Here is a 22,337-nt window from a genome sequence, read left to right as displayed (position 1 = left end):
TTCCTGCTGTGCTGTCTGTAAGTTTACATCCTACTCAGAACAAATGTAGACTAGCTAGTGGACTGTTACATTCCTAGTCAGGAGACCTCATGCTATGACCAGCGGGTAGGGATTTGTAAAATCTAGAGTTTGCAGTTTGAAAGTAGTAACTTTACAATTAAAACTTGAAATCTGAGAGCTGCTGGTTAATCAGAGTCTGATGCTACAATTTCTATTTCCATGAACAGTTAATTGAAGTTTATTAAAACTTACTACTCTAGTTGGTATGAAATGTCAGTGGATTTCCTTACATGTGAAAACTCATCCTTTATTTTGATAACTCTCTATTAGGAAGTCGGGGGACTAGAGGATCCCAGGTTGATGGTCACAGCAGTAGTGGAAACTACCATGATAGCTGGGAATCGAGGAGTAGCTATCCTGATCGGGATCGCTATGACAGTCGAGAGCAAGCAAGGGATTCATCCTTTGAAAGAAGACACAGTGAACGGGACAGACGTGACAACAGAGAAAGAGGTACTGTAATGTATATTTTTACATATATATATATAAATGTAGGAAAATGTGTGTGTATGTATGTTTCTCTCTCTCCTTTTTTTTCCTTTGTTCCACCCCGTAACACTAATTCATAAATAACGGCACACTGACACTAGTCCTATCCTTGATGTAACAGCTTCTGTAGTAAGATCTCTCATTGGCAGTGCATGCATAAATGCTATGCCCTTTCTCCCTATGGCTAGATGTTGACACCTTCTGGTTTTATTCATCCAAGTAGTCTTTAAACAAACTACTTCAAGAGATTTTGTAGTACAACTTCAATGTAAATGTTTTTTCCTCCTTTTTGCCTCCTTCTCCACTTCATGTACATATGCATGTAAGCTTAGAATAACAACTGCATTTCATTACTAGTTATGTTAGTCTGTATAGAAACATTGGATTTTTGTATGGTAAATTATTTGAGTGTGTTTTGGGGAAGGCTTGACTACTAGAGTGACTGACTGACTACTTAATACTAAAGGAAGTGACATTTTAAATTTATGATTAATTCAAAACCTGACTTCCTGGGGAACTGGATATTGATGAATGCTTTGTTGTGGTCAATAATAATTGGTTAGTAAGTGTTGGTACAGATACCAGTGATCATAGAGTATGCAAGATGTCACACTTCTGCACCTGAAAGAGTACTGTGTTGTCTCTGAGGAACTTGGTACCAGCTTTCACTCTGGAAAATATTTGTATTACTCACTAGTTAGGAGAACAGCAAATGAAAATTGCATGGAAATTAAATGAGGAGCTGTGAAGAATAAATATAAAATTACAGTAGGGGTTTTTTTTCTGTCTTGAGTTTTGATTTGGAAGTGACAGATATGTTCTAGCTGTTGTTTAACTTCAGTTTTTCAAAGACATGTTTTGTAAGTTACTTTGTGAGGTGCTTTTTGGTCCATTGAAATGTATCTATTATTGCTTGTTCTTGTGACAGGTTCTACTTTAGATCCTATCTCATCTTAAGACAGGATTTCAACAAACCTAATTTCCAGACTTCCTTTTTCTTGTCAGATGGAAACTCCTGCAACCTGAATGTGTCCTGGGGGTTTGCTTTTGGAGAGTAGCTTTCATCTCTTCCACCTCCCTATGCCAAATAAATCCTAGATACGTTATGATGTAATTTGTGCTTCTCATAGCATATGGAGCTTGTATTTTATTGAGGAAAACATTAAAAAAATCATAGGAAGTAAAAATATGTCATCACAACAAAATAAATTTTTAGAAGGGAATGGATTGTGTTTCCCTATGGGGGAAAAGCGTGAGGAGCTTGAATGGAGATAAGATTTGTCGTTTTGTTCCTTAAAAATTTAGATTACTTTTTGTAATTATAAATCTTCCTTAGAGTTACAGTTCAAGACGTAGTTTCCATAATTAGACCACAGTTTTAACATTTGTCATTCAGAGAAAAATGGAAATAGATTTTGATTGGTACTTAGTTCTATGACATATAAGGGATCTTTTTAGTATGGTTTTAAAATGTAAGCTTGCAAATTTGTGCTGCCTTTGTTCAACTAAGGCAAATATGTGGAATCCACTGGAACAGGACTTCAAATAATGAGCTCACGTAAGAAGTGCTGACTATCCGTGTTTAATTGTCTAATACACTTCCAGTATCTTGATTCATAGTTTCACGTAGATGTTTTGTCACCAAACTAACATTACAAACACATGTTACAGACAGTAGAAAATCTAATAGTTAATATGCATGATAAATCATATTATAATTTTATAGGCACCATTAAAACAATGTGAAACCCATTCATGAAACCACTTGCATGGACTCATGATTTGCCTTTTTAAAAAAGCAGTGTTACATCCATGGCAGGAACATCGCTCAAGTTTGCTTTTAATTTTACCTGGTAACAGGGGAGCATTAAGTCGTTGCTAATTCACTCAGAGATGGAAATTGATTAAACTGATGGAAATGCAAGTTTTATTGATTTAGTCCTGTTCAAACTCTGCCTGCTTGCCCCTGGTGGACATTGTCTCAATTTACAGCAAAGCACTCTTAGCCTCAGAGTAATGGACCGAAAAATACCAACCTCTGTTTGTGCCATTTTTGGCTCTTTTGTATAGTGCTTTTAATATATATTGTGGGAAAATAGTTTTATTGATTTGTTGTGAATCAAATACTACTAACGTCAGCATAGAAATTGTTATGAAGTGGTCAATTTTTACAGAAATATTTAAAAATGGTCCAAAATATCACTAACAAAATGCAGCTAAGTCTAGAGAGTAAATACCATTAGATAAATCAGGTTTTCTGGATCAGTCATTTTCTATATAAATTTAGGTTTCCCCACAAGTCTAATCCACTGTCTGAACATGGAAAACTCTTGCTTCTAAAACTGTAAGGCTCTGCACTGAATACATATGGAAACTTCCAGCAATTCAGCAACCTGTATTGCATCCTTGCCTCTCCTTTTCTCATGGTTTTGGGTGTGTATTTCTGTGCAGGGATCTCTTCTGTGATGAGACAGGCTAGTATTTCTTATTTTGCAGTTACTTTTACTATGTATTATAAATAGTGTGAGTTCTTGTAAAGCCCATGACTCAACAGTTTTGGGTAGTAAATTTTTTGTACAGAAGTCTTAACATTTCATTTTTATATGTATGTCACTTGGAGCTTTTCAAGACCTTATGCCAAATTTTGAATCATTGAGTAATGCAATGGTAATAGCCAGGTTGTGAGGCATGTAATTATCTTTTGAAACCATTCAGAAAAATCTGGTAGAAAATAAAATCTTTGTCATAACTTTTGGCTAAAATCAGGAAAGCCCACTCCATAAATATTGAAAAAAAAATCTTTCAAAATTAGTACTGCTTTTTGTCTTTTTCCCTCTGCAAAGAGAATTTTCAAGTTTCTGTAGGAAGTTGCTTTTCATTTAATGCAAACCACTATCTAGATTGTCAAAACAAACGCTCTTGGGTTTTTACCAGTGTGGTGGAAGCAGTGTATGTCCCTTTAGCACTTGGTAATCAAACCTGCCTCTCTTCACAGATCAGAGAGCAAGCTCACCGGTACGACATCAAGGACGAAGTGATGACCTCGAGCGGGATGACAGAAGAGAGGAGCGAAGAATAGATCGGTCTGATGATAGAAGAGACGAAAGGGCCCGGGAGAGAGAGCGAGAAAGGGACAGGGACCGAGAGAGGGAAAGAGAGAGAGACCGGGAAAGAGAAAGGGAGAAAGAAAGAGAGTTGGAACGAGATCGTGCTCGGGAACGGGAGAGGGAGAGAGAGCGGGACAAGGACAGGGACCGCGAGCGTGACCGAGACAGGGACCATGACAGGGAAAGGGAACGAGAGAGGGAGAGGGAGAAGGAGCGAGAGCGAGAACGGGAGGAAAGAGAAAGGGAGCGAGAGCGTGAAAGAGATCGAGAGCGGGAACGAGAAAGGGAGAGAGGTCGGGACAGGGATAAAGAAAGAGACCGCCAGAGGGACTGGGACGATAAAGAAAAAGGAAGGGAAGACCGCAGGGATAAGAGAGAAGATATCAGAGAAGAAAGAAGTTCAAGAGATGTCCATGAGGAAAGAAAATCCAAGTGAGTTGATCTGAATGTTACTTTGGTCAAAAAAACAAACAAACAAACAAAAAACCACCAAAAAACACCCTGTCTTTTACTGTTGTTTTTAGTAAGTTAGTAAGCAGGGGGGTATCATAAGGAGGAAGATATCCTGTTTATACAGAGTCTCTGTCTTGAGCCATGTCTCCCCTGCATCTCTGTGGCATGTACTGGTGGCCCCCATATCGTTACTATGCTAGTGGTTGTAATACTATCCTAGTGAATTTAATCTGATGCTTTGTTAGTATAGAATTGTGGAGTTACTCAGGAACTAACAATTGAGTCAGACCATGTAATTTTCCCTTGTAAGTGTACTTGGCGTGGCCTTGTCTTTAGTAATGCAGGCATTCTTGGAAGCATAATAGCCATCTGTGTTACCTTTTGAAGCCTGGCAAGTCAGATAGCAGCTAACTAGGGCAGAGTTCATGACTTTGTTAATTAAATTGCTGTGTAACATACATTACCCTTTGCACAGCTAAATTTTCAGTACCAGAAGGCTGCCTAGTGAAGGCGTGAACAATGTTCCGAGTAAGTGCATGGTGCTTCCTTTAAGTGTCTAGCACTGATTTTTTGTCTTTTTTCATTTAGTACAATAAAATTCTTACTGTTTCATCAATAATAAGTAACCCTGAATGGCTGCTTGGCTTGGAATTAGTAGTTTTTATATGAGAGAATTGTGGATTCCTATAAATCTAGTACAGGCTCTCTCCCATCTCACCAGTGGAGAAGTGAGCAAGCATCTAGGTTGGGACATAGCTGCCAGCTGCGGTCAACCCATTGCAAGGCTCATTGCCACAAGAAAAAAAATAAGCTTAATAGTCTTTCATAGCTTTTTGCTAAAAATATAGTTGTCTTCAGTGTTAAGAGTTTTAGTTTAAGGTATTTTACAGAAAACTGATAATACTCAAAGTTTTGCATTAACAGCTTAGAAAACCACAAAACTTCCTGGCATCCTTTGGATGTGTTGTCTTCTCTATGAGGTGGTTAGGCTTCAGGGATTGTATTGATAATAAACTCAATTATTGAATGTTTTCTTTAAAGAATCCCAAAGAAATTTAACTGTACATGTTTGTTCTACAGGAAGCGTCACAGAAATGGAAGCAGTCCAAGTCCTCGTCAGTCACCCAAACGCCGCCGTGAACACTCTCCTGATAGTGATGCTTACAACAGTGGAGATGATAAAAGTAAGTAGGAGTTGACTGTCTCTGCAGCAGGATCCAGCTTACCCTCTACCTATGGAAAATAACTTGCAATCTTAAATAGAAAAAACATGGGAAAAGCTTTTATAGGTGCCCTCCTCCCCTTATTTTTATGTTTGCCTTTTTGTCTTCATTTTGTCACTATATGTTACATCTGATGGGTGATAGTGGCTTCTGCATCTGTTGTTCAAGATGCATGTTTACCGGAATGGAAATAGTCTGCTGCTGCTGCAGCAGTAGAAAAACTTAAGAAATGTTACTGAAATAATGGATTCTTTGTCTTGATTGACACTTTTTGGCATGCAAATGTTCACCTGTTCTTCTTCTTCCTAAACAATACAAGTATATCCTTTTTCTCATTTTGTAGATGAAAAGCACAGACTTCTGAGCCAGGTTGTGCGGCCACAGGAATCCCGGTCACTGAGCCCCTCTCACGTTACAGAAGAGCGGCAGAGTCGCTGGAAAGAAGAAGAGCGAAAATCGGACAGAAAGGAAAGCTCCCGACGTTATGAAGAACCGGAGTTTAAAGAGAGGGTTTCTTCAGCAGATAAGCAAAGAGAGCAACCAGATGCTTCAGAAAGCTCCCGGTCCAGGGTTCAGGAAAATCTTGGGCACCGTCCCTCTGAAGAAAGAGATGCTTCTGATAGAATGCATGATGACAGCAAGAAGAAGTCGAAGATACAGAAAAAGGCCACAAAGAAGAAGAAAGATGATGATAGTGGGGTGGAAAGGTATGCTAATGAATCAACAACTGAGGAAAGCCAGGTCTTTTCACCCAAGAAAGGTCAAAAAAAGAAAAATGTAGAGAAGAAGAGGAAGAGGTCCAAGGGTGATTCTGAAGTTTCTGATGAAGAAATCGTTCCACATCATAAAAAGAAGAAAGGCCCAAGAACCCCCCCTGTAACAAAAGAAGAATTGGTTGAAGCACCACCTGAGAAAGCTGTGGCAGAAGTCCCCCAAAAAAGAGAGGATACAACATTTAGTGACTGGTCAGATGAAGATGTTCCTGAACGTGGTGACGTTGTTGTTCCAGAAAGAAGCACTGAGGACTCACATAGAAAAAGTCACAGGACAAGGGGAGAAAAGGTGGAAGCCCCTCATGTTACTATAGACGATGGACCACATCGTAAACCTCTGGATCAGAAACGCAGTAGCAGCCTTGGGAGCAATCGGAGCCATGCCTCAAGCAGACTTAGATCCCCTTCCAATGACTCAGCTCATCGCAGTGGAGATGACCAGACTGGACGGAAGAGGATGCTGCACAGTAGCTCTAGAGACAGGGATAGGGACAGGGACAGAGAGAAGAAAAGCTTAGAAATCACAGGGGAACGGAAGTCCAGAATCGATCAGTTGAAACGAGGGGAGCCCAGTCGCAGCACATCTTCAGGTAATAAAATAAGTTTTAGTGAGGTTGACCTATCATTCTGTGTAAAAGTGTGAAGGTGTGAATCCCAAGTCATTCTTGCATGGCTGTATACACTTTCTTAATTTGTAATTAAGGGAGAGGGAGGTACTCACTGCCATTCACTGCAAAACCATATTTGAAAAGCTGATCCTCAGTGGGCAGGATTACCACTTTGTTTACACCAAAACATTCAGTCAGATTCACTTCATGCTGTTTGGGGAATAAAGTAATTTGTAGGCCCAAAGAAACTCATAGAAAGAGAAAATGCTTATGTTAACAGAACAGTGAAATAGTTTTATCATCTACATAAGGTATTTCATCATCTAAATAATGTTTTTAACTTCATTATTAACATTTATTTTGATATGGAAATTCTGAAATCTATGCAAAATTAAAATGTCTGTTCTCTCTGGAAGAGAGATCTATTACTGTCTCAGGAGCTATTTTCACTGAGGTAAATCTGGTTGCTGTTAGACATACTTTCGATGTGTACAGAAATCATCTTTGTTGCAAATCAAAATAATCACAGTCGACTTGTTTCATTTGTGTAGTTCCTGTCAAAAAAATGGGTAATGTGTTTTAAAATTTAAGCAGCATCAATAGGAAAATAACTTCCTCCTAAAGTACTTTGGCTCTCTGTTCTTCTCATGTTTACATGCCTGAAATTATTTTTCCGAATTTATCATTTGCTAGCCAAGGCTTTCCTAGCTTTTAGAAGACATGTTCTGAAATGTTTGAATTTTGAGATTATTCCTTTGTTGGGTTTTTTGTGTGGTGTGGTTTTTTTTTAACCTCCTTTCCCCTTGCCTGCATTTCTGAGTTAAAATGTTATACCTTCAGTTTGGCTTCTATCACAGTAGGAAGTAGCCACTAGAAATCTTTTTTGAGAGTAGGAGAAATACCTTATGTTTTTAAGTATGGTTACATGTGTAGGCAATCTGAAGGCATTATTAATTTGAAGATGATGCTTTTGAGAAGTACATTTTCATACATGATTCTTTAAAATGCTCTGGTCTAGTAAAATGGTATTGTATTTACATGCTGTAGTCATGCATATATTTAAAATATTTTATTCAGATCGTCAAGATTCAAGAAGCCACAGCTCAAGAAGAAGTTCTCCTGAATCAGATCGTCAGGTCCATTCCAGATCTGGGTCCTTTGATAGCAGGGAAAGGCTCCAGGAGCGAGATCGACATGACCATGATCGAGAACGAGAGAGAGAGAGGAGAGAGGGAAGACAGAGAGACTGGGACCGAGATGTTGACAAAGACTGGCCAAGAAGCAGGGAGCGGGAGAGACTCCGAGAACGGGAGAGGGAGAGGGAGAGAGAGAAAAGACGGGAGCTGGACAGAGAGAGAGACAGACAACTGCCTGATGCTGCTGAAAGAGAGAGAGATAGAACTCTTGACATCTCCTCTCAAAAGGAATCGACAAAACACAGCGAAACAAAACTGGACAGAGATCACGAAAAGGAATTTGATGGTGTTTGTCGGGATTCAGGGGCGTCAGAGAAGGAAAGAATGGACAAAGATTTAGGACCTTTACAAAATTTTGAAGATGGAAATGAGGCTGAAAAGGTAGAGAGTTTAGAAGGTGAGATATTCTGGGAAACAACCTGGACTGTCGGGTATTTTATTCTTTCCCTTTCAGCCTAATGCTGAACTGAGATAATATTAAAATAACTTCCTACTGAAAGGCGTATTGGCTCCAGCTTCCCTATTGTGGAATCAGACACAGTAAGGGAGAATTCCAATGAGCATCTTCTTTCTAACTGTTAATTGTGTCAACATTAGTGTTATTTGTTAATTTCTAAAGAAGTCTTGAGGCAAAAAAACCATAAATGATCTGAGGTATAATTTCTCAAAGGTGTAATGTCTCCGAATAGGCAGTTTGCTAAAGACCACGCCAACATTTGATTGCCTTATGTCATTATAAGATCTATTTCTTAGTTTGGAAGTGGTAGGAAATTAGTGGGGAAAAAAATGAGTCTTGACTTGGAACTGTTCGTTAGGGTTTTTTTCTGCAGAGTCCAATTATCATAGAAATAATTGTCTGATTAGTAGGTGAAACATATGTATGGCTTGGCACAACAGTCCAAAAATGGCTTTCCTGAGGTAATCATATTAAATGCAGCTTCAGTTTGCTGGCCCTAATGGTACTGGGGAAAACGTGCTTAGGATAAATAAAGTAAGTAACGGGCAAGCACTGCATTAGACAGCTTGAGCTTTGCATGGGTAGGTAATTTGGGAAGTACTTTTAACCTGCATTGACAATGTAAAAGAAGCAAGAGTCTAAATCCAAAGTAACTGGTGTACATTACGATTGTGTTCATTAAGTTGGTTGGGTGTTTTTTGGTGACTGCCAGAGTTGTCTTTAAAATCTGTGGAGAGGAAAAAAGACACTGTAGGATTTGGAATTTTTGAATGTTTGGAATGGTAAGGCCTGAGGTCCGTAGTCTTCAGAAACAGAAGTAAACTAATTAAGCTTTTGTAGTTCTGCAAAAGATAACAGGATACTGTATTTGCATGCTTAATAAGAATTATCAGTAGATGTTCATTGTTAATTTGAGCAGTTAAATGAAATGTCTGGAGAGGATGATGAGGAATATTTATTACTTACTACATCTCCTGCTTGATTAGTGGAGTGGTCATTAGGGTTGACTGGTACAATTGAGAAAATTCCATTTAAGGAGATTGTCTGTGGAGTGGAAGCACTTGTCCAATGTTGTGTTTGGAGTTAGCATGGGGAAGTCGGCTCTGTGCTGCTGTAAGGGACAGAATTCGGCAATTTTTAAGCTAGAGGAAGGAATGGTGCAGGAAATCTGAGTGTACTATGTGGTAATTTGAGAAAGCAGTTATGAAAGGCTACTCCTAGTTATATTATCTGTTTCAGAGAAGACACTTGTAACTGAATCAGCTTTGGATATTAAATGTGTTCTTAGGTCTGGCCTTTCAACAGGCTTCTTGTAAGTGTCTTAATGTATATTCTTTTATGTATTTTTCAAAAGTTGTGTTCTAAATTCTCTGAGAATCATCAACTGTAGGAAGTTACAGTATATTAAGTTAGAATTACTTTTTTTAGACCAAGAAATGTCTTTTGTAAAATATTAGATGGCATTTCATTTTATTACAGCATACTACATATAGCATGTTTGTGATTTTCTGCGTTTATTGTACTTTAGTCTTTCCTTACTTAATTAGTCCTGTTTATATTACTCCTTTTAGTTGGCTATTGTGTCATGTTTTTAATGCAGAGTTAATAGATAAGTGAATTTCTGTGAAAAAGCAGTAAAGATAGTAATAGATTTTTAATCTAGAAATTATCAAACTTTATTTTGAAATTCAAAATTGAAAAATTAATCTTTTTAATCATGTATTGAGAACTTTGGATTGTTACTTTTGATTGCATCATACAGTAATGTTTTTAATGGTTCATCTGTGCTGTCTAGGCATGTAGTTATTGCAAGCTAGTGTATCTGGTAGATCAATGTGAAGGTAGAAGATGGATCATACAGGCAGTGAATAGTTAAAATCATAAGACACAAAATGAAATTTAGTACACATCACCTTATTTTCTAAAAACTTTTTAGAAAACTAAATACTATTTCCAAATCTGATGATGTTAAGGAGGTATCTGGTATTTACTTGGACAAATTAGTGTAATATATTATCTAAAAAATGTATGAGCATGTAGTTACTAATTAACTAATTAGTTACACTAATTACACGTAGTGTCTTGAACCTTAGTGTGTTTGCTTTAGGAGTGGGCTGAAATAATGCCCAAGATGCTATATGCTTCCTCCAAAGCACTGCCTGGTGGTCAGAGGTAGTTAATTTATGCTCTGCTAGTACGTCTTACTTGCTTTTTCCATGCTGATTTTTAGATTAGTTGAGGTGATTTTTTTTCTTCCCCCTCTGCAGCTTTTACCAAAAAAAATTGAAAATTGGGGGCAACTTAAAACAGAGGCAGTTTTCCTTCTGGATAAGGGAGCTGGAAGTTACTAGAATTGTAATTCGCATGGGAGGACCCCTGTAAATTCTGTTTAGTCTGCATGGCACAACTCATTGTGAGTACCATGGTGGAGAACCCAAAGAAAGCCTGAGTTTAGAGCAGTAGGGTTTCTGAATGCTTGAGTCAGATTTTTCAGTCTTGGAGGTGAGAGAATACCTTCAGATGTTCCTTTCACGAATTGCAAAATGCAGCATTTGAGTGTCTTGTGTCTACTGGTTTTAAGGAACACGATGACACGTACACCACAGATACTTGTATATGCATATAGTATGTGGATGGATAGAAGTGTAGCAACAGCTGAAAAAGTTTGGCATAGCTTTTCAAAAGCTCTTCTTGTGACTTCCACAAAGAGTCTAAAACTCTGTGAATAATTGCTTCATTCAGGATATCTTGCACATTCTTGTATTTTGGGGTTTTGTTACTTCTTTTTCCTGTAGAGCCTTTGGACTGAAGCCTGAGTTTGGATTCATGTGCAAAAGCATCTGAAAGACTTTGTGGCACTAACTTAGATTTGTATTGTTAACTACATATCCAATATCGAATAATCAACATAAGTTTCTTTTGAATATGGTCTTCTGTGTGCTAATACTGCACAAAAAAAATTGACCAAGGTATGTAAATTCAAACTGCCACATCGTATATGGGAGAAATAACTTTTCTGTCTCCATGAGTTAATACCTGTTTTAATTTTGAATATACTTGTCCCAAAAAATTAATAGGCTTGTTTGCTGAACCTCCATGTTTTCATTCTGCTTAAAGCATGCTTAGAAAACAAGAATGATTGATTTCAAGCCATGATATGAATCTGTCTCTGTAGGAGGAGAAGATGAAGCAAAGATTGATGATGTACAGTCACTGGAGTCTGGTGCTGGAGAATATGAGCCAATCAGTGATGATGAACTGGATGAAATTCTGGCAGGTGATGCTGAAAAGCGGGAAGATCAACAGGAGGATGAGAAGATGCCTGGTAAAAGTATAACAAAACCCCTTTCTTATTATTTGAATATAACAATTAGATTGGCTTGCATATAATGCTATTGTGATGTAGACAGTATTCCTGCATTAGGAATGCAGATTATATGCTCTTTGGTATTTCTTATTTGTTCTGTAATGGTGAGGTAAACCTGAGAAGTATAGAGGTAAGTAAAGAGTACTGGGAGCTGTATTGTGAAGCAGTATTTATCTTGTTGTTGTATGTAGCTAGAAGGGTAAGCTTTGTTTTTATAAATGTGTTTTTATTTATCTCGCTTGTGTTTGATCATTATTTGGTACTGATGCTTTTATGAGCAGATTTTATCTGTACTTGAATGCTTCCCACATATACTGGGAAGTATGAAATCTTCTGTTTGTCTTAAGTTCACTTGGGTTATCTGGGCTATAAGATCAGTGTTCGTATTTTTCATAATAAATGTACTAGAGAGACACAGTTATATGTTGATTCAATAATTAATATATATGTCCTTCGAAGGGGAGCATTCAGAGTTGGCATACCAGGTTCTAAGGTTGGATCGTCTTAGCATGTTCAGTTGTACTGTGACTGTTGTGAATGTCTAAGTGACGTGTCCAAATCTGCTGGCTAAGCAGGGTCTGAGCAGCCTTTCACAAAGGGGTTGTGATAAAAATGAAGTAGAATATTGAAGTTGATTGGTTTGGTATTTTTTAATCCAAGAAGCTTTGTATTTGTCTGATCTTTTTTCCCACCAATCTAAGTGAGTTTGACATTCTTTCCTGAAGTGTCTAAGGATCTGGTAGTGTTGAGAACTGCAGAACAACGTTCATCTAATTTACATTGCTTTTAGGACATGGGGATGTACACAGCACTTAAAATTAATCAACTGTCTTAAGGGATGATGATGTGGTAGCTCATTCTCTGTCAATGTTTTTGCAGATCCTGTGGATGTTATAGATGTGGATTGGTCCAGTCTTATGCCAAAGCAGCCAAAAGAACCACGGGAGCCTGGGGCTGCGCTCTTAAAATTCACACCAGCTGCCGTTATGTTGAGAGTTGGCATTTCCAAGCGATTGGCAGGACCAGAACTCTTCACCAAAATTAAAGAGACTTGCCAGAGTGTGTTAGAAAAACCTAAAGGTAATTGTTTCTCCAGAGATTAAACTGTTCTGTACTTAGTGGAAATCATTATGAAATGTGCATTAGTTCATTATTTTAGATTCCAAGACCATGGAAAAAGTATAATGAGTTTTGTATGAAAACTAGAGGAATGTAATACAGCTGCATGTCAATCAAATTAGTGTTTTAGTTCCAGCAGTGGCGAGGAGGTTTTGAATAGTAGCCTAAACAAAGTTCTTCATCCCAGTGTAATATTCTTTTTGTGAGACCATTCATACTTTCGTGACCTAAAATGTTACTGGTTTTTTGGAGAGCTAAGAATCTTCTGGAGTGGATTAGTAGTAACACTGTGAGAGAGAAATATGATTTCTTATTTTCTGTGAAGGTTCTCTGCGTGTCCTCTTATTTTTCTTTTGAAGATCCTCTCTGGAATGCATAAGTAGGAATTCTTGGGTCAGAGGGAAGCAGTTCAGTGAATTTTGTATGTTACATCTCTGCCAGAAGTGGGAGATTAAATAAAATAGTACACAGGTCTGGCATTTGGACAAAGTGTGTGACATAAGACATGTGTGGTAGATGGGATGGATATGAACTGTACCACTGCTTTTTGCTACACTTCTGTAGTGTAAGAAGGGCTTTTGCATACAACAGAATCCTGATTTTTCTCTTCGGCATCCCAGGAACCAGCTGAGCTGCTTGTAGCAACTTACACGGTAGAACTGGGCTTTTAGGACTATGAAACATTTGCTTTCTAGAAGATCTCTATGCAAATTACTCCAGAATCTAAACGTGAGAAAATTATGGCTTATAAGTAATAGCATCTGTGGAGCCCCTGTTTTGAGGGAATAGCAGCTTTTTCTGAGTTTTTTTCTCTTTAAATTCTAGTTCTTAATTTGAAACAATACTTTTTAAGTCTTTGCAACATTATTCTTCATGCAGTTGTCTTGTTAGCCTCGCAGTCTCAGATAAGTGGAGAGGAAAAGAAAATGAACTCGCTTCTACAGGCCCTGTTAATCTCCATGAATGTCACTGCTTGCTTGAGCCATTTAAATTGTGTAGCTGTTAATCATGGGCTGTAGCTACTGCTTCTCCTTTTTCTTTTTTTAAGTCAAATTAACTGCAAGCATTTAAAATGCATCATAGATAGTATAATTTGAGGTGTACTGTAAGTGTCCCACCACAATATTTGCAGCTCTTTCTGTGCAGTATTCATTTTATTCTAGTTTAAAAAAAAATCTCAGCTCTTATGCCTAAGAATTCACATAACTGATGTAATTGATACAGTATTGTGTCTTTCTGAGTCTGCAGACTGATTGGTATAGTGAAGGTATGAACTATTTCTCTCTCTGTAAACTTAGAGTTTGCTGTATACTTCATCACTTCTTATCAGCATTTCCTTGCAACAGGAACCACAGTGCAGAAATACTTCACCTGGCTATTGAAAATAATACTTGAAATACCCTCAGCAGCCCTTGCATACTTCTCTAGAAATAAAGTCCAGAGGAGTGTTGATAATAGGAGACTCTCCAGCACTGCATCTGGGCTGTCTTAAGTGTACTCAAACTCGACAGAACTTTACTCTGGAGCGGAAAGGCGATTGAAGTGCCTCCAGTGATTTCCCTTGGGTGTGTGCAGCCATTCATGCATCAAAGTTACTACATGTGGAACTACCAGTAGGCCTTCAGGTGTATGTGTTTTCTCTGTAACCTCCTGCAAGGGGCTTGTTTCTCATATAGTGATTACACAGCCAAAGGTCATATATTCTAAACTAAGGCACAGACACAGTACCCTAAAAAATGAATTAATTTGAGCTAGATATTCAGTGTGTATTACAGCAAAAATACAGTGTTTTCACTTTGGATGTCTCAGTGGTGATATAATTTATTTCCCTTTTTGTTCCTGAGTTTGGTGTTCCCTTCTTTGTTCTTATTTGTGGATGAAAAGGTTTTGATAATGCATTGAAATGCAGGGAAAAAAACCAAACACGAAAAGGCATCTTGTTTCTGGGATTTTTGTTTGTGTTTGTTTTCTTTGGAAACACAAATCTGTAGTAGGTGATGGAATTGATGCAGAGTTACCCTGTATCTCTTGTATTTTATGTAATTATTTCCTCTAAGGATATGGACATGCTTAGTTGCCAGTTGCCAGATATGCTCAGCGTCTGACACACAGGCAGACTCTACAAAGCTGTTAGGTTTGAAGTGGCCTTTTTGTGTCTTGTTGCTTATTTGTGGTGTTGATTGTCCATTGAGGTTGTCTTGATGACATTAGGGCAGTTCTCTTTAATCTGCCCTTGATTTCATGCAACATTTTTTCCTTTTCACCTTACTTAAAAGCTAGTCTGACTCAGCTTCATCCAAATTCTGAGTGGTTTAAAAATGTGTCTTTGTTCTCCTATGTCCTGCCAGACTGCTGCAGCAGTCTTTGCTTTTAGCGGCTAAATTTTCCCCAGGTTTGCTGGTGTCTGTAGTTAGGTGTTAGATTCTCTGCTAAACACCAAATGCTTTACCATAAAGAGGTGTCTGGATTGTACTTAGCTACGTAACTTACCTTTTTTTCAGTTATAATCTTCTTCTTTATTGTAAAAGAGTTGTAAATCAGTGAGCTGTGATCCACGCAAGTGCGCTTTTTTGTCACTTGTCTGCATTTCATAGAAAAAAAAAAAGTCACAGAACAAGTCTGACCTCAGGGAGCTGTCTTTGGTTAAAGTGTGCTAGCTGCATGCTAGGTAAATAGCAGATATTTATCTGCATGCTAGATAAATAGCATGCTTATGATAAATGAATTAAAGTCCTGCCACTTTGATTATTATTAACAAATGCTCTAGATGAGCCAGTAGGAGGGGGTAGTTCATTAGTGTCTGTTGATTTATTCTCCAGGTTCATCCACCATGGATAAACAAATAATTCTACATAGTCATATTTCACATCTGCATAGCCGTACAAATGCTGCGTTGGCACTGATACAGTTATACTATGCCTTGCAAAGAAGTGAAATTTAGACCACCTTCTGATCAATGCTAGTAGTAACCAGCTCTCATCTCACAACTAATCATAAATGCTATCCCCTCTTCTATCCCAGAGCTGTCACTTGATTTTTAGACATCTCAGTGATTGCTGTTTCAACATTTCTTTCCGGTGCTGAATCTGCATACAAGGGTATGCATCCTTCCATTTAAATGTTGAAGGATTTATTTGTGTTTTTCTGTAAACTGCAGCACCTGTTTTTTTCCAAAGCTTGGTATTGTTTAGAAAGCAGAAATACAAATAGAAAAACTTTCAGGGATTTAGTATCACTCTATTACTCTCCATATTACTCTTCTAAAATTCTGTGCCTATGTTGATCTCTGTGAATACCAATTTTTTCTAGATGCAGAAAACCTTTTTGAACATGAACTGGGGGCCTTGAACAAGGCTGCACTTCTACGAAAAGAAGAGAGAGCGGGTCTTCTCAGCAATCTGGGTCCTTGCTCTAAAGCACTGTGCTTTAGAAGGGATTCTGCAATTCGCAAGCAGCTAATGAAGAATGAAAAGGCAAGTGAGGAGATAATTTTTGTATTTATTGTTGTTCTGGAGCAAACCTAGTCCTTTTAATAACGGAGAACATAGTTTTATTGAAGGAGGGTGTAGGGTGTTCATTTTTTATTTAGGATGAGAGATTCATTCAAGATGTAGACGAGAGGTAGGTGATGTGTTTCTTGTTTGGGGATTTAAATTCTAGAGATACACTGTCTAAATTTAGAGAATATGTGATGAAAAGAATTAGTTAAAATACAGTTTTAAAGACAATTGTTGAATAAATCTTCTGCTTAAGATTCCATGTACTTTTATAAGATTCTGTTCTTGCAAGTTAAAAGTACCTATATAATTTTCTTTTCAAAATTAAAAAAACCTACTTTTGCCATTTCTTGCACAGTAGTAGGTTTTATGATCTTGCATGCTAATAGAAAAATCATTCATTCTCCATGTCTTTTCTAGTGAATATGTATGAGTAAACCTCTAATTATGGAGAGTACTTGAGGTTAATTTCTCAGCTTGCATGTTAAAAGCCACTGTTTTAACTTCTTTTTTTTTCTTCTTTTAATTTTTAATTTCAACAGGGTGCAACAAAACAAACCTATACGAATTCTGCAGCAATGGACAGCGACTTGTTACGGTTGAGTCTACGGTTATTCAAACGAAAGACTGCGTGCCAAGTTCCTGGGCAGGAAAAGACAGAGGACAGTAAAATTGCGCAGCCGGCTATCCAGCAAGAAGTGTGTGTGTCTTGAGTGAATGATTGCGGTGGCACTTTCTGGTTCATTTCACACTACCGATGTTGGTGCTGGTGTTTAGACTGGTTGGTTGGAAAGCAGCTGTAGAAGATAGAAGAAAATACTCCGTTTGTACACAGATAAGAATTACTTGGTTTGGATGTGAATAAAAGGGGTGAAAAATAAAGACTTCTGTGTGAAGTTCTCTGCAAGTTTTATAATATTGAATCTTACACTGTAACATAAACCTGTTTTATGGTGCATCAAGTGTAATAATGTGAAGATGTCTGGTTTTAGCAGTTTATACCACCACCTGATATTAAACTGAAGAAAACTGTCTGCTTATCTTTTTCCTCATTCTGAAGGGGGTTTTCCACCACCACTGTGGTCCCTCAGTACATGTCTGGAATTTCTTAAATAGCTTGTTTCCCAGGAGTCTGCCTCCACTTCCCAAATCCCTCACTTTTCACAGCATCATCAGGTGTGAGTCTGGATTTAGACTAAACTCTAGCTGTTTTCCATCTTTAGCATAGGTTTCCTCTGATAAATTCTGGACACAAAAATCTCGTCTAGTCACTTCAGGCTCCCCTTCTTCTTTCTGAAAAGACTTCTAGGAAGTGATTTATGACCAGCTTTACATCCCTATCTTTATGAGACTTAACAGCATTTTGGGAATGCCTGCTGCTTAAAAAGGAGGATTAGTGTATGTATTTTACACTGTTAAGTGTTAAGTGTTGGGTCAGATCAATCCCATGCAGCAACCTGAGGGTATTTCACTCATGATGAGTTTCAGGAGTTTTGGGATGTTAGAAGTAAAGGCGGCGAGTAATGATGTTTTGCTTAGTGTGGCAGATTTCAGGGGCCTGATAGAGACCTGTCAAGCCTGGGCTTAGTTTTTTAAGAATTGTTTTCAGTCTGAGAAGTTAATATCTGGTTGTAGGATCTTGGGATTGTATCAGTCAGGTATGTTTAGGTAGTCTGTGGAGGCCTCCATGTGTAACTGGGACTTCTAAAACCTCAGACCAGGTCTCTGTATGCACCTCTGTACTTTTCCTGCGTTTAAACCTGAATTGTTGCTTTGATCTCTGCTCACAGAGGGTGGGAAAGAAATCCGTAGATTAACTTTGATACTGGGTTGCTTTTTTTTTTTTATACTGGTTGTTTTCATTGTTCTCATTCAGGTTAAAAATGAGTTACAAACCACTAAATTTTTAACAGTTGATTTATATTTTGTTTCTTATCCTTTTTCTGCACTTGGAACCAGCTCTCTGAGGTGACCTGTTGACTGTGCGGTTACAACTGGCCTGTCTCGCATCTCTTGTTACTGGTAGTTGTGTTGGGTTCAAGCAAAGGCCTAAATATGAGTAGCCATTCAGTTTAAATGCAAAGCTTTCTTACTATAGTGCTTTCCTGTAATGCCTAGTGTATAAGCATTCAGTGAAATGTTCTTATACTACATTTAAAGAATTGTTAAAGAAAATGTGAAGGGGTTTTATTTATATTTTTGTAAGTGCCTGCACACTAGTGTTTATGTACTTGTATCAAATATAAAACATGAGAAATTTCTACCATTTGTTTGATTCTTACTCAATTATGTGATCCAAGCAAATCTTTCTCCTAAGTTTTTCACTTGCTGTACATTTTTTTTGGTGGTGTTATTTTTAATGTCATTGGTGATTTTATATATGCTTATAAAAAAAGTAGTGTGTCATTTTAACACACCAGTACCTTAACCTGAGCAAGAGTTAACAAACCTGTTCTATTCAGCATTTAAATGTGCTCTCCCCTATTTTATGGCTATGATAATGCTGCCTTTAAGCTGAAAGTATTAGATCATTGCTTCCAATTATGTTAAAGCCTATGTTAATCTCCGTCTCTAAAAGGCATAAAAATATTTGATAGCTAGAAACAGCCTTGTCTAAGACTGCAGTATACAAAATAGATTCACTGTGTGGCATTTAATTACACTGTGTTTACTTTAAACACTCTTCCTGTAAAACAGTCAAGGTGTATATATGCACTTAGTTTGCAGAAGAATATTTCACATTACCCTAGAAAATGCAAAATAAAGTAGGCTTGATGGGTACTGCGAGTATCTCGTTAAGTGATAGTGTCCCACTGTAGGTCAAACCCAGTGCTGACCTGTACTATCACTTGTTGGAATTAGACAAAAAAGGTGCTGCAATTGCCTCTGACACATCTCTGGTTTGTTTTGTATTGCAGTGCTTATGAGTGCAGAAGTACAGGGCTTTTCCAAGGCTTTTCAAGCAATTCCTCTCTCCCCTGGCAGGAGGTACTGCACAGGCAGAGCCCAGCAAGTATGAAGTTCCTGTGTAGGAATATTTTAGACTCCTTAATTTTGACAAAAAATAGTGTTTAGTTTGCAGGTATTCTCTCCAACAGGAAAGGTAAGTTAGAAAACTCTTAAGGTAATTTTACAATTACTTTAAGAAAATGAGATTTGCCTACATCCCAATTTCAGAAAAAGGTGTGAAACTTTCTTTGGGTCTTTACTGTACTGGTCTTCACTTTTTTGATGCATATGCTTCCTCTTTTATCCTCTTCCATCTCTTCCTTTCTCCCTGTTTCCCTCATAGCTTTATTTTGTGTGAAAAACAGTAGATTGAAGAATTTTCATCCCGTTCTCATTTTGCAAGTCTCCAGCATTGGTACACACAGCCTGTAACATTTTGGGCAACAGTGTGAGGACAGGGCTCAGTGTGTACTTAGGGTGCCCTTGTGTGCTGTAGCTCCAAGTCTGGAAGTGAGGGAAGCCCCTGTCGCTACTCAGTTTCTCCTTTTAAGCTGTGGCAGCAGCTTTAAAGGAGTCCCTGTACCACAGTAGTTGTTAAGCCCATGCTGTGCCTGGTTGGATGATAAATCAGCTTTAAGCATCCCCAAGGGGCAGTCTGGGATGTGGAACGGCAGAACAAGCTGCAGTGTGCAGTGGTGGGCTGAGGCAGGCTCTCACTCAGGTGGAGCGCCATGCCATGCTCCTGCAGCCGTAACAGATTTGCTGGCAGAGCAGATTTTTAGAGCCTCAAGACACAAATGGGGCTATGACCTTTATCTTGGGGTATTGTCACGTTCATTATCTCTAATTGTACTTTCAGGCTATTACTGTGTCAGCTAGTGGAGTGAGGTGCGAATTTTGACAGTGGGCCATCTGCACAGTGTACTCAAAAGACAGCATTAAGAGTTTAGACAATTTTACTAAATGAAGGCCTTTGTTTGAATTGCCTTGATGCAGTTGTTTTCTCCCTATTTAGCTGTAGGGATGCCCTTCACAGAGAGCAGGCTCGCTGGAGCTGGATGCATGCTTAATTCGAACAGTTGCTGCCATCCGAAGGAGTTCAGGAATCTCCTTTGTTTTGTAGTAACAGTCAAGGTCTGCTGTTTGAGGGGTCTTTCTACAAAACTCTTGTTTCTGCTGTACAGGTCTTTACCTTAATGCTAAGGGGAAGCCCAAGGAGATGGTACCAAATGCTTGGTCTCGGTACACAGGTTGTATAGTAGGTAAGGTTTTGTGGGCAATGTGGACATCCAAGGGTTTTTGGATGCAGTTTCAGGAGATAGAATGAGAATGGCAAATGCACTATAGTAGCAGTAGTAATAAGAATATTAAGAATAATATCTAAAGTAAGCCTTAAACTCAGAAGGAAAGCAATGTGGCCAACCATTGGGGCTTTTCAGCGTGGAGAAGAGAAGGCTCTGGGGGGACCTTATTGCAGCCTTCCAGTTTCTGAAGGGGTCCTACAAGAAAACTGGAGAGGGACTTTTTACAAGGGCAGGTAGCAACAGAATGAAGGGGAATGGTTTTAAACTGGAAGAGGGTAGATTTAGACTAAATATTAGGAAGAAATTCTTTGTTGTGAGGGTGGTGAGACACTGGCACAGGTTGCCCAGGGAAGTTGTGGATGCCCCCTCCCTGGAAGTGTTCAAGGCCAGGTTGGACAGGGCTTTGGGCAACCTGGTCTGGTGGGAGGTGTCCCTGCCCATGGCAGAGGGGTTGGACCAGATGAGCTTTAAAGGTCTCTTCCAACCCAAACCGTTCTGTGATTCTAAACATCAAGATACAAGCCGTTTCTTAAACCTAATGGACCTCTTAAGAATTTGGAAATCTGTCTCATCAGAATCAATAAAGGAATCCAAATATGCAGAGAGAGAAGTGCTAAAATAGCATTCAAAAATCAAATAGCGAAAGCTTTTCCGAAAGAAGACAAGTTTTTTATATAGAACAGCTGGTTTCATAGCCTCTGCCCTATCAGTAGGGATCAATAGATGAAAGAGGGAAGATAAGTGCATCCTGGGGAAGTTTAATTTCTTGATACCAGCTTTCACTGTCAAGGTTGCACCTACCACAGGCTTGCTTTCTCCCTTAGTAATGAAGTTGAGGTATTATCTTTGAAGACTGAAGTGTCAGAAGACATGCTAGAACAAACTGCTGAGGCACAAAGCAATGGGCTGCCAGATTTTAAGTGTATGTTCATGTGTGAAGGAGCTGTTTTGGTTGCAACCATGCAGTTCCTAAACAAGAGGGATGATTGGATTAACAGGTCGTGTTTGGGGATTTTAAGGAAGTTTGAGCTTAAACTGCCCATATGTACCTTTAGGATGAATTACCTTCTCTCTGAGTTGCAAAGGCTCTTTCTGTCAGCATGAAACCTGCAGTTGGCTCTGTCTTAGACGTTACTCCTGTGTCTGTGTCTTGTATGTTCATGGAAAATGTTAGCAGGAGGTTTCAGAGGACTTTCAAATCATCTCACATGAGGTTGCTAGGAAAAAAATTAAGCTGTAGCCAGTGAAGAATAAAGGAATTACATGAATTAAAAATTAACTGGGAAACAGAAGGTAAAGCAGAGGATTAAATGATCACATTTCATCACAAACAACTCACAGTGGGTGACCTCCCTGTACATTTGTGATTTGGGAAGGGGTTGACTTAGAAGGAAGTTGGGAGAATTTGCAAATCACAGTTAAAACTGGAGAAAAAACCCAAGGAGATGCATTTGCTGCCATGTGGCCCATTCAGTTAGCTCATTTCAAGTCCTTCTGCCAGTCGGCATCAAGATGTACAAATTGACACATCACTGAAGGGGAAAATTTAATCAACTTCTATAACTTACAGGGCATAAGCTAGCAATATAAGTGCCAGAAGTTCACGGAAAACTCCAATCTATGTAAAGAGACATGTATAAAGCCAAAAATAGAAGAATACATAGAAAAGGTGATGTATGCAAAGGCAGAAACTGTACTATGAGTAGGTTCCTACTGCAAGTTTATTGCAAAGTAG

At 38.5% G+C, this 22,337-nt stretch overlaps 1 protein-coding gene across 2 annotated transcripts in view; it reads left to right on the top strand.

Annotated features, from left to right (window-relative positions):
* ZC3H13 (zinc finger CCCH-type containing 13) overlaps positions 1-17,381 on the top strand; it is a 40,947-nt gene extending 23,566 nt beyond the window's left edge. The window contains exons 11-19 of one of the 2 annotated variants that reach the window (XM_010191808.1): positions 331-513; positions 3,545-4,088; positions 5,190-5,293; positions 5,676-6,695; positions 7,791-8,306; positions 11,542-11,691; positions 12,613-12,813; positions 16,162-16,325; positions 16,892-17,381. In XM_010191808.1, coding sequence (XP_010190110.1) covers positions 331-513; positions 3,545-4,088; positions 5,190-5,293; positions 5,676-6,695; positions 7,791-8,306; positions 11,542-11,691; positions 12,613-12,813; positions 16,162-16,325; positions 16,892-17,062 — 3,053 coding nt within the window. In that variant the 3' untranslated portion in view covers positions 17,063-17,381. Of the gene's footprint in view, positions 1-330; positions 514-3,544; positions 4,089-5,189; positions 5,294-5,675; positions 6,696-7,790; positions 8,307-11,541; positions 11,698-12,612; positions 12,814-16,161; positions 16,326-16,891 lie in introns of both variants that reach the window. The other variant, XM_010191807.1, reaches the window with a different exon arrangement.
* The last annotated feature ends 4,956 nt before the right edge of the window (positions 17,382-22,337 follow it).

Source organism: Mesitornis unicolor, unplaced genomic scaffold (genome assembly GCF_000695765.1).
Source record: "Mesitornis unicolor isolate BGI_N332 unplaced genomic scaffold, ASM69576v1 scaffold10819, whole genome shotgun sequence".
In the NCBI taxonomy this organism is placed as follows: Eukaryota; Metazoa; Chordata; class Aves; order Mesitornithiformes; family Mesitornithidae; genus Mesitornis; species Mesitornis unicolor.
The sequence above is the reverse complement of the archived record's forward strand: the minus strand, read 5'-3'. Positions and strand labels throughout refer to the sequence as shown.